General features: G+C 31.8%; 1 protein-coding gene across 1 annotated transcript; it reads right to left on the bottom strand.

Moving 5' to 3' along the window:
* Positions 1-2,396: 2,396 nt before the first annotated feature.
* Positions 2,397-11,283, bottom strand: LOC116776317 (ITG-like peptide). Its single transcript, XM_032669491.2, has 7 exons — positions 11,204-11,283; positions 10,365-10,512; positions 9,467-9,596; positions 4,660-4,767; positions 4,182-4,318; positions 3,390-3,525; positions 2,397-3,071 (listed from the first exon to the last, which is right to left on the bottom strand). Exons 2-6 carry the CDS (start codon positions 10,503-10,505, stop codon positions 3,406-3,408), a joined length of 636 nt encoding a protein of 211 aa, XP_032525382.1. The 5' UTR covers positions 10,506-10,512; positions 11,204-11,283; the 3' UTR covers positions 2,397-3,071; positions 3,390-3,405.
* Between the last annotated feature and the right edge of the window lie 1,785 nt (positions 11,284-13,068).

The raw sequence follows: 13,068 nt of genomic DNA, 5'->3' as shown, positions 1-13,068 counted from the left end.
AAGTTTTATATATCATGATGTTATTAATGTAAGCGATAATCACCTTCCATATCGGCACTCAGAAACAAACCGATATCCGATATGTTACATACTAAATAAATAAATTATCATATTTGTATCGACAGTCGCCATCGGAACTTAGCGCTGTAAACTCGTCTCAATGATTTAATTTTAAATTATAATATCACAATACATATATATACTAGATTGCCTTTTCATTACATCAACTACATAGACCATCAGGCAATGCTCTAACCTTCTCCATGTGAGACAAGGACTTTGCTCAGCAGTGGCCACCGATAGGCTGATTCTCAATATTATCATTTCCATATCAAACTTGTATTAGCTTTAATGTTTCCTATTTTGACACATGTTACTTATTATAGCTGATTGTTGACTACGTGTCACTTTTTGCACTTAAGGTCAATGAACTAAAATAAATCATTGTTTTCGTTCATTGAATTGTGAATGATTATTCTCCTGACTATAACGGTCAAGGCTTCATTAAAGGTGTACGTAATTAATTAATATAGAAATACTTGGGTAAGTGTTACTTTTATAAAGACGTAATATAATGTATACGACTTATTACGATATTATTGTAATAAAAAAGTTATTTCATAAAATGGATAAGTTTTAATATTTATTTATTACTTTTTTTATTGTATAGACAATATGATCTTTATCTTTGAGGATCGAGGATAGTGAATGGCTCAATATTGGTTATGGCCACTCTACGAAATGACATTAACTTTATCTCTATTCATCTCGAATGTAATGCAACATGCGATAGATACATGAAAAAATTGTTTCGATGTAATGCAGGTTTGACTGAAACTGAAAAATTATTTAATGATAATATATATAAGTAATATTAAGTCTTGATATTAAAACTTTAAGTATTAATATTTTGATTAAAAGCATTATATGTTCAGGTAATTGGTTTGTTTCATCAGTTATCTGAGAAAATTAAGTGCCTTCAGGCTAACTTGCGAAATCCTCGTAACAAACACGAATTATGACAGTTAGTGTAAGCTAAATTAGTTTGTGTTTCGGGATTACAATCTCAGATAAAGTTAGACCCAGTTATGTGGCGTCCAACACGTATTTTAATGTAAGTATTATATATATATATATATATATATATATAATACTATATATAAAATAAGGTAACCTATGTGCTAAAGAATTTTTTTGCAAACACTTACTTGTAGTGAATATTTTCTGTTTTTAGTATACGTGGCTCTTGCGAATACACAATTAATTAAAACTATGATTTGCTCACATTATTCGATTGTGTGCTATTTACAGTTTTAGTCGTTTTTCAAGATTTGCTTTGCTTTGATCCCGTTTGCCCGTGGACACGGTTACTGCGAAATAGTCTAAAATTGTTCTGCAACCGGCCTTACTCTTGCCTCTTAGTTTTTCTTTATGACACTAAGATCGCTCACCAGCAAACGGCACATCTAGTGATAGATTGTTAATTTTGCTTAGTTCTTGAGCACCTTTTAAAAAATCGTCCGGATTGGATAGTGGAGGGGAGGAAGACATAGTTCGGTTTTAGAAAAGGTTAGAGTGCTACCGATAGCATTGGCACTTTGATTGCGGACATTCGATTGGCTTTTTCTAAAAGAGTATTCTTAGACATTACCTCTGCATACGACAATGGCAAAATATTCCACGATTCCAGTGCGAATGAAGCCTTAGTTTGAAAAATAAAAAAGTCCTTGAGTTTAACTTATAACTAATAAATAATAAAAACTTAGTAATAATAACTTTTCTCATCTGATAGCTTGCGTTGTACTATTCAACTACCCCGTTTTTAGACAATCATATTACTTCGAAACAAGATGTATAAAATACTACACTTATAAAGAGATCTAAGATTTTCGCGAGTTTCATTCATTTAAATGAAACTACTATTTTTCGGATAAACGGGCAGACGAGATGCCGTGATCAGGGTTGCTGAAAAGTAACCGAAACGTCGGGATTATGTAGTTTTTTAAATAATAAAAATCCGCGTAGTAAATCCGAATAATACTATATTTATACATTATTTTCTAAGCTTCTTTATTCTTGAAATCCGTAATTTCTTTTGCAGATATTATTAATAAACGCGATGAGAGTTGTAATTGATTATATCAATTTTATCACCCAACCGCTTTTGATTATAAAACTGAGATTTTTTTTATACAAAAAATGTTTCTTCTAATACAAATTTTGTTATCAATGGCACCTCTCAAATTATATGTTTTCTGATTGATTAGTGTGACAGTTATTTATGAATAGACTATTTGAGAGGTAGAAAGGGATTTGGGGATGAACTGGATACTCACTAATAGCTACAGGCATCAGGATAGGACGGGAAGATATACAGGGTGTTCAAACAAACAATATTGCAGACATAATATGTATTTTGTAACACACTGATTATAGTTACAGTAACGACATAACACAGTAAATATTTAAATTCTGGATGTGATTTAAATTTAGGCCACAATTTTTTTTTTTTTTTATTATTTTGGCAGAAAAATATGCTCTGATTATACATGTTTATGAAAATATACGGACATAGACTTAGTCTTAATGGCTTAATGAGATTGATATGTTGAAATTTTGATTATATATGATTATATTAACTTTTTTTTTTGTTATAATAATGATATGTCTCCTAGGCACCTAAAGTAATCGAATTACTTATATATATATATTTTTTAAATTTAGAATTATATCAAGCGGAAAAATCTTACGCTAACCTATTTTTAAACATCAAAAATTTTTTTTTTTATATAAATGCCTCAGCCAGTGGGATATGTTTAGTTAATTTTAACCTAATTTATTATAAGGATTAAATATTTTTTATATAATGATTTAACATTCATACGATAACATTGATAACTTTAATCTAGAAACGATCGAAATTTTGAAGTCACGTCCTACCAAAAAAAAAAAAAATTTTTTTTTTTTTAACTTCAATAATCTCAAAAATTATATTTTAAACGTTGTATCGGCGGCCGTTTTTCGTGCTTGCATATCTTTTTAGTGTCCGTGTCGGCGAATACGATCATTACCTTCAAGAAAAAATAGTTAAAGATTTTTTTTTTTCATATCAATATTCGCTTCAGAGGTAGAATCTCAATTCCTTGGAGTGGAAAATATCAAATCAATATAAGATCGGCAATGATCGTATTACTAATTGGAGAAAACAACATAGTTACATTTCCACAATTAGTTGTTATTTTTTTTTTTTACTATTTTTAAATAAAAATATGATTCGTTGAAATCTATATTTTTATTTATAAATAGTCTGAGACGAGTAAAATGAGGTGAGAAATAAAAAATAGTATTTGACATACTTAAAGAAAACAACATAGAAATACTCATTTTACTCGTAAGATTAGTCGTTTAGTGCATTCTGTAGACGCCAATTCTCTTTTCGCCGGCTGTATGTTGAACGATTTCGCGTATCTGGTCTGTAGCTACCGGGCCGATGCAGACGAGCGGCTCCTTGAAGTAAGCGCAACTCTGCAAAATAGTTTCCCTTAAGACAATTCCCTTATAATCATCATAAACTTACTTACAGCAACGAAATATTAATCCTTGAGCCTTCAGAAAAATAAGACCATTGAAAAATATGAAGAAAGGTATTATTATAATTGAAATTGAATAATAAATATGCTATAAAGCCTTTGGATAAAGCGATGTAAATCTTTCGTAGAAATCCAATCAAAACTTATCCTATATAATCTTGTGTCTACTTTGTATTCATAAAACGATAAAGATTTTCATGAAGGAAATCAAATTATTTCAATAACGTTTGAAGCGCCTTTTTTAGCATATTTTCGTCATACAAATTTTATTTTAACTCTCATATGATAGTCCCTACAAATGTTGCTTGTCACAAACAAGCAGGCTTATGTGAGGCGGAAACTTACCTACATTTATTGTATATATTTTAGATCAAGTGAAGGCTTCTTTTTGTAACGAAAATCGGTTCTTGATTTCCTCTTAACTTAATGATATTCAGATACAATAACTAATTCACATCAATCCTTTGCGAGAATATTGTTGCACCTTGGCTAACTTTGTTCAACAGAAACTTAACGGATTTCACTCTTATGAAAATGTCTATACTCGATTAAATTCTTGTCTATATTCTAGACTTTTATCCAATTTCTTACCTTGCGGGGCTTCTGGCGATGTCTACGTTGCATGATGCAGCAGAGTCCTCGAGTGATGTCGCATTCACTGGATGTAGAGCATTCCTCGTTGTATTGCTTATGACCGGGGGCGGGCGGGCGGCAGACATGCATTTCGCCTTAATTGAAGAAAATGACTTATATGAGACAAAAACACTGGAGACTTTTCATCTTTAGTGGCTGACGTGTTCCAAAGATTCTAATAGGACTATTAAAATGTTAAGATAAGTGAGTGAAGTACATCATTTACCAATAAGATAGCAAATAATCAAAATTTATTTGCGAAGAAGACTTTTTGGCTTATCGCTTAAGATGTTACTATTTATAAAAGAAGTCTTTCGTTTAGCCCGGTTTTGTAGACATGAAGGTAAAACTCTATTTTAATATTCACACCATAGGTTCTTAAAAGGAATGTATTTAAAGACTAAAATGTTGCAATCTTCTAAAAGCTGTTATACACCTGGAACAATCTCCTCGCAGACGAGTCCAGCATCACATTGGTTTTCGCGGTTGCAGATTTCTCCCAGCTTACGTCCAGCGAAAGCCGGCAGACAGCGCCCTCCGTCCTCTGAGGATATAATTGCTTTATAAAATCTAATACCTACAGTAATTGGCCTAAAAAAAGGCAAAAAATTAATAGGGTTCTCATCTCGAATAACTACTGGTAAAAGATAACTTACACTTCTACGATTTTACAGTTTAGTAGATAAACTGTAGGTACAACTACTACATACATACCTAATGATCTTTTCCCTAATAATTTGTATATTGATACCTCTTTTAAAACCTATTTTTATCTTTTGATTCATTATCAATTATTCGTTAATAGCGGGCTTTCGTAACAAAACCGTTTAAGACATAGTAACAACATTACGTCCGTTATCAGCAACAAAAGCAATGAGCCTTGCAGCTGACTGATATATTTCGACAAAGTTCGCTTCGTAAATAAAATTACATTTACGCGAACACAGCACGGAAATACTAATTTACACTCGTGTAATTTTTACTAAAAACGATAAATGGGAGCAAATTAAGCTAATGGCGTCGGTAATCAAGATGGCGCACCCGCTGTACAAATTAATTAAAAGAGATCGGAATATTAAATCTAATATAATAAAAAAAAAAAATAACACAATTCGTAACGAAATTCCTATTTTTTTGGGTCATTTTTTGTTATACTACGGATTAAACTCAATATTCTATTAACATTGATAATTTTTACGTTTTTATTAAGATGTACGCATTCCTTATATTTTGATAGAATTTAACTAAAACTAATTTCATTCTTTCTACACCTCAAGTCAACTAAGTCAACAGAATTTATTGATGCACTTGCGGTTCGTAATACAGACGACGCCGCGGGTAACTGTTAGTATATGTAACAAGGTGTCACTTCCGGCCTATCCAGAGACGAACGAACCGAGCAAGACGTAATTGGTATAATTATTTATCTTATGTATTGTAATCATAAAAGTTATGGCCGTATAAAAATACATCATAACTTTGTTCCATAAAGAAAGTAGGAAGTGATTACGGCGGCAACAGGGAAATGAAAAACATTTATGGACGAGGAAATTTAAGGGAAATGCCCGTGGGTGTCTCAATATGGAAGTTTGTTAAATTGGAGCTGAATTAAAGAGATTTTAATATCGCGATTACTTATTCTGTTACAGCCAGAGCTCTGAGAATACGATTAACAAATACGACAAATGAAAACAGTTTATTTTTTTTTCGTTCGTTGGTGTATTTGAATCCAATTACATCGTGACAAAATCATATATTCTTCCGTCAGAAACTTTATATTGGGCAGTTTGATAAATAAAAAATAAAACGACAGAGAAAGATAAAGAAAATAAATAATTTTTGGAAACACAAAATTTTGTTATTTCAAAGTTAAAATTACGTATATTACCACTAATTACACCCATATCAAATATAATCAGGAGCGTCAAAGCAAATCCCAATAGGATAAACGGTTTCATTTGCTACATTTAACACAGGTTAAAAGGATTACTATGAATTATAAACCCTTTTGACCTCCCCCAATTAGTCCTGTTTATATATATATAAATTGTATCTGTATTTTCATGAAATCAGATATCGCTTAAAGGTAAATACTCGACCATAGTTAATAAAAAAAATTCAAGTTAATACAAAAATAGTATTGTCACTGTTTGACATTTTGACACATTGAGAAATGTTCACGGATTGACGTATTATCTGTGTGTGTCAAAATGATGCTAGTACGTAGTATCTATTTTAAATGTTTTTTTTTTATATGAGACAGCTTTAAAAATAAATATACAGCATATACGATTTTAGTCTGTTAAATTTCACATTCATTCATTCTCATAATTCCATTAAAAAGAATTTACTTTTAATTTTAAATTCTCTTAAGAAGTATTTAAGTGAGCAAACTGTCCTTCGCCTATTAAAAAATGTATTCCTCACAGACTATGAATTAATCTTAAGAATCTGTGGTGAGTCTAAAAAAATAATAATTTATTAACATATTAAATGTTAAAACCAACAAATTAATTATTCATGTGTAATTTATTTTAAATCGTATTGTTTAGATACATCAAAAACATTGGAAGAATAATTTTGTGCCCAATCAGCAATCGTATAAAAAATATTAGCGCAGCAAATAAAATGGCGTCCGGAATTTTATTTTATATTTCAGCAACACGACAAACATTCAATCAAAGAGGACTAAATTAATTTAATTACGTTGAATCAAATAGCTATTATTTATTATTAATCAAAGAAACAACACCGTTACATTAAGTAACGTAGCAATTTAATCTTTTTATTAACACTCCATTATAATTAGCGTACAAAATTGAACATTAATGTTAGTTAATGTCTATAAAAATGTTATTCGTTAACATTTACCATTGTTATAGGGAAAGTGAGATGTTATTCCGAGATCCTTATAAATGTAATAAACTCTACCTTTATAATAAAATATAAACTATATTTTGCCCGTGGCTTTGTCTGCGTGGATATTAGAATTTTCTTTTGAGAGGAACGAATGAAGCATGCTAGAACAATAGATGATTCAATCGGCAGTAACATAAAAATACACTATTGTGGTGTGCTCCCACTTGATTAAACATGATGTGTACGTAGCTTTAAGTCCTAACCTATCTTTGGTTGTCTCGTAGTGTAAGCAAAAACATCTTTAAATTAAATTCTTTATTTTCCGTGTGATAGACAAACAAAAATACTCGTAATCTTTCCAATTCATAATATTAGTTAATTACGATATAATGTTTTAGTAAGCGTGTATCCGTGAATGTATTTTATGCACCACAAATACAATAAGCCTGTGAACTAAAATTACCGTCTCTGTTCACATTTTACGACTCAGCTTTACACTCTAGAACGTTCCACGAATAATCTCGATGCGTAATATGTTTGCATAACAAAATACCACCTTAGGTAATTACTGTAGCTGTCTAAGGTATAACATTACCTTTATTAGAGAGTTCTTGAAGAAAACATAATTTAGGTACCGCTGTGTTAAATGTAGTACAATAAATAGTATCAGTTATATAACAATACGTAAATAATAGAAATAAAAATGATCTTACTCCTTAAATAAAAGAATCTGATGTAATAGAATTTAGAATTGAAGGTAGGTATAGTGATGTCTAAGATTTTAGCGTGTATTTATTTAAATAAATCTAATATTTTTCTTTCATCTTATGATAATGGAAAAACGCGTGTTAGATAGGGGCCATTAAACCTACACCTGGGTCGCAAGTCCAGGCACTGTTGAAGCTCCTCTCCCTGCAACGATGGACCCGGCTCCCGCACGGCAAATCCATGGAATGCTGAGAGGTTTCGTCTCAATCTACATACTACCGACGTTTCGGTCCCTTTGAAGCAACCGTGATCACGATCAGAGGTGAAAGTATTTTCAGCGGACATTCATCAAATCATATAAAAATTACTTACAAATGTACGCAAATTATTATTATTTTTTTTATTAAGTTTAAATAATAATTAAAGTCAGATTTTCATTATTGAGACCCAAACGAAAAATATATCTGTACTAGTTAGAATTCATCGACGTGCAAAACAATTTATTTGTGAAAGCAAAGTGAAAATTTAAAATTGTTTTGCTCGGTTCACGTCAAAGCGACCTCATATGTCACTAACGTGAGAGCTCTCCATTCAAATGGCTTAACAGAGCTTTTACGTTCTTTATATTAATTCGTTGATAAAAATCACATGTAAACTACTTTTTTTTCATATTTAAAGTTATTTTTCTTGAAGTCATAATGGCATTTAGGTATCCTCGTAGTTATTTATATCAAACATGCTTAAATTATAACTTATATTCAACTTTTTCCATTATTTATTCTAAGTTATAAAGATTGCATGTGGTACTTAGATTGCATAAATCGCGCTGGCATTTAATAACCTTTGACATTTTTCCGAGGTTAATTTTTATATGCAGTAACGTCACATTTATTTGCAAACTATGTATATATTTATTTAAAAAGAACATACTGTTAAAAAAATATACCTTTACTTACATTATAAAGACGGAAAGACAAAGTCTGCTTTACGTTTGAATTGTAAGGCTGTTGGATCGATTTTAAAGTAATTATACATTTAGATAGATAAGATTTTAGACGCTACAAGATAAACGACATCCACGCAGACACGGGATCAAGAGCTAGTATGTTTACCAATTAAGTTTTTTTACCCCAATTGGAATCTCGTCCGCCCGTGATCATGGTTGCGTAAAGCAACCGAAACGTCGGGATGTGTAGTTTTAAAATAATAAAATCCGCGTAGTATGTACGAAATATATTAGTTTCATTTAAGTGAATAAAACTCGCGAGAGTCTCAAATCTCATTATAGGGAATAAATAAGACAGTGTTATTGCTTATAAAAATGAAATTCCTTTAAAACTAGTTTAATCAAAACACTTCTATTTAATCATTTGCCTGCTATATACTAATTACCTCTCACACAAAGTTTTGGTAAAATAAAACTAGAAAGTGAAAAAAATTACAAAGATGACCTCAATGTTACCTGACTCTACTTAATGTTAGATTCAAAAATATAATTTTGACGTTAAAGTTATTTGCTGACATATATAGATACCTAATTCAGGAATTAATTCAGCGTCTTTAGTAATTGCTTTTGCCTCTTTGTAAATGTTTTTTTCATCATGCATGAAGTCTTTTAATTGTAATTCTATTTTATGTTACGTACCTGTGATGCTCCACAGGTAAATCTGACTTACCTGTCTCCAAGCAGGTCAGTCCGCGACAGCAGTCGCCGTTGGAGATGCAAGCGGCGCTGTAGCAATGGCTATCATCAACATCCTCAATGCGGTTCCCCTCGAGAGCTTCCGCATAGATCTCCTCGGCATCCTAGTGGCCATGTTAACAGAAAATAATAGTCAGCATCAATTATAAAGAAATATTTTATAATATTCATAGCAATTTTAAGCTCAATTTCTTAAAATGATTTTAATATCTTTAGGTCTACTACGCGAGAAATATTAGTTTCATTTAAATGAATATTCGCGGTAGTCTTAGATCTTCTTAATTGTTTTTATGTAATAGTTACCATTGTTAGGGTAACAAGGAATCCAGTTGTGGGATGTATCCCAAACAAAGGAAGGGGAAAAAATCCTTAATTCTTAACACCGTCGTCCTTGGGTATAAAATTACTTGCATAAGATCAATCGTATATATTTTAAAATAAACTTGTATGTATATGGTTCAGTGTTTTATTTCCTAAAATAGATTCTCTGCGACAAGACAAGCATCATTGGTTCCATATCAAAAGGTCACTTAGCAGGCAAATTGATCTCATCTCAACCGACCGAGCGACCCTCGTTCACTTGGAAGTTTAAAATTGGCTATATGTCAAAGGGAAAAGTGAATGATTTTGTTCATGGCAAAAAATATTCCTTTATACTATATATATTTTAATTATAATTTTAATTTCTAAAATTCCTATTTGTTGTAGCAAAGACACAAAGAATTCAATGATAACCAAAAACGATAGCCAGTTTCAAAACTGAACCTTATTTTCTTGTCCTTGAAAATAAAACTAGATAAACAAATAGGCCTACTAAAAATAAAAAATCCTATATTTGGTGCGAAAATTTTTTTTGGTATCAAATGATTTACCTGTCCATAAGGATAATGGCGGTATGGAGAGCGGCCGTAGCCCAAGTTGTTCAGCATATCAGAGCTGAAGCGGTTGAAGAGTCCACCCCAAGCGTGGGCCGAGCTGAGGCAGGCGACAAGCAGAAGAACAGCGGCGGTCATCTTGTATCTAGGAAGGATTTATGTTTTGAGAACAAAGATTTATATTCCATAGCGAAAAATCTTTTTTTTTTTTTTAAAAACAACGATCGTATTTCGGTTTTATAGTATTTTTTTTTTTAATTAATTAATAATTTTTTTTTTCTTTTCAAAATTCGAACAACAAACCGATCCATTACCAGTATCTGAATAATGTAATGTAATGTATTGGTATCTATACACAGAGAATGTTTTATTGAAATAGAAGGCACGAGATATCCTTGTTCCCGAATTCATTGTTGACCTTGAACTACTTTTCTTTAAGCATCAACTTCATCCCTTCATTCCTTTACAATTGCTAAGTTATGAATTAACCTATTTTTTTGCAAAATTTATAGTAATAAATACATATAATATATATAGTTTTAATAATTACATTTTTAGACCTATTTCATTACTACTATTTGTGGAGCTTAGAAATTTTTTATTATATATTCTATATATTTTATAAGTTAGACAAAATATAGTCTATATTAATTTATTAAAAAAAAATGACTTGATCACCGTCTGTGTGACATAAAAAATATGCAAAACATAACCATAAAAAGCTGTAAACTTTACTATTGAAATTCTGTAATATTAATTCTTATTATATATGTATATATTTATATTTTATTCAAAATACGCGCGGACATCTTTGTTCCGGTTGGCATCTAACTTACCTGTACGACGTCTGTTCACTGTGAAGTCTCGACTACAACTGATCTATACCCGACCGTTCACTGCGCATGTTGGTTTAGCGATGGGCGGGTTGTGACGTCATCTGGAAAGGTTCTATGCATTTATACGTTTAATGCTATAATATTATGTATTTCGATAGTTATAACGCACAAGACTAATTAAGAATAATATTTATCTGATTTTAATCAGGTAATATATTTGATTTTTTGTTTAAAAATACCATAAAAAAGTTATCAAAAAATATACAAAAATGTATGTCGTCTTGACCCAACAAGACTTATGTTTGTTTGTATTTTAGATTTTATTAGTGTTAGAAAAACAAAATAACAATATATTACTTCAATGAATCGGTTGTCGGTAGTTTTCAGAACTGTAATATCGTTAATTTAGTTTAACCTGCGTCATAATTCTATTTGTAGTCCCCGCAATTTGGTCAGCCGTTAGTAATACCGACGAATGATTTATAATATTCCATTTTAACATTAATATTTGTTAGCAAATTTTGCTCTGAAGGATTTGGTTAATTAATTTATGAAGGGAATTAAGAGTCGACGGGTGTTAGCGATATACATTGTGAACACAAAACAAGCTGACATCTGTATAAATTTGGTATTAAGCTTCTATATTTGCGTACGTCTGCTTGATTGTTTGTTTGAGAGAGAAGTATTCAGTTAGAATAATAGATATTCTACACGAAAAGTTATCTTTAGTCCCTGTCACGTGGATTTATATACAATACGACTATTATGCCTTAATCCCGTGAGAAATGTCAGGAGTTCTAGGATAAATAGTCTATGTCGTATTCTGATATCTAGGCTATATTAGTGTCAATTGGTGAATTGCTACAGCAGGTCCCAGATCACCCTAAATACGGGCAGGAAGGGAAGCCTGGGAGTTTTAGTGGGTATTCCCAGTGCCAATACCATCAGGTGCTGGGCGACCCCCTCACAAAACTCACTATCGAGCCAGGGCAGTGAGCAGTCTGTAAGAGGATTTCTCCCCGAAAAAAAGGCTATATTACTGAAAGTTTCATCAACAATCGTTACAGCAGTTTCTGCATGGAAGAGCAACAAACAGGTACATACATATACAGAAAATAGTTTTGTTTTGTATTTTAGCAACGGACAGAACAATTTAGCATACCTTTGTACCCACTTAATGGTTTCTGTATCAACCAATACAAATGACCCATGGAAAGTAAACTTCGGTATGTAAATTGCTTGGTACATTTTCATGTTTATTGTACAAACCGCGCCTTTGTTACATAACTTAGAGGAACAAAACTATTTCAAACAAACTCCAAATATCAGTGGAAGTGTATTTTCAAATATGTTTCCCAAACGGGAGATTGAATCCCGTAAGAAAATTAATTTCGAAGAGAATTCCAATGAGACTGCTATGTTTATTTTATTTTAGGATATTGGCTCTTGTGAAACCGAAATCATTTGCTGTCAAGCTTGACAGGTGGATGTGACGTAACAGACGGAAGCCGACTGGCTCACTACCCGTCAGTTAGGCATTGACTGTCATGGCATGGCACGTGACAAATCATGCTTTGACTTCGGCGAAACTGTACACTTATTTGTATCATATATATGAATCATCATCATCATCATCATCAGCCTATCAGAGCCCGCTGCTGAGCTCTCTCTGCTGAGTCTCTGGAGAAGGTTTGAGCATTAATCACCACGCTTGCTCAAGACGGGTTGGCGATTCCAGTCTTATAATTTTAAATTATAAGACCAGGTTTTCTCACGATGTTTTCCTTCACCGTTCATTAGTGGTGTCTAAATACTCTTAGAAAGTACATATGATTCGGAAAAGATCACATTAGTACTTGCCAGGT

The sequence above is a fragment of the Danaus plexippus genome, chromosome 28 (assembly GCF_018135715.1).
Source record: "Danaus plexippus chromosome 28, MEX_DaPlex, whole genome shotgun sequence".
Classification (NCBI taxonomy): Eukaryota; Metazoa; Arthropoda; class Insecta; order Lepidoptera; family Nymphalidae; genus Danaus; species Danaus plexippus.
This window is presented reverse-complemented; position numbering and strand designations above follow the sequence as displayed.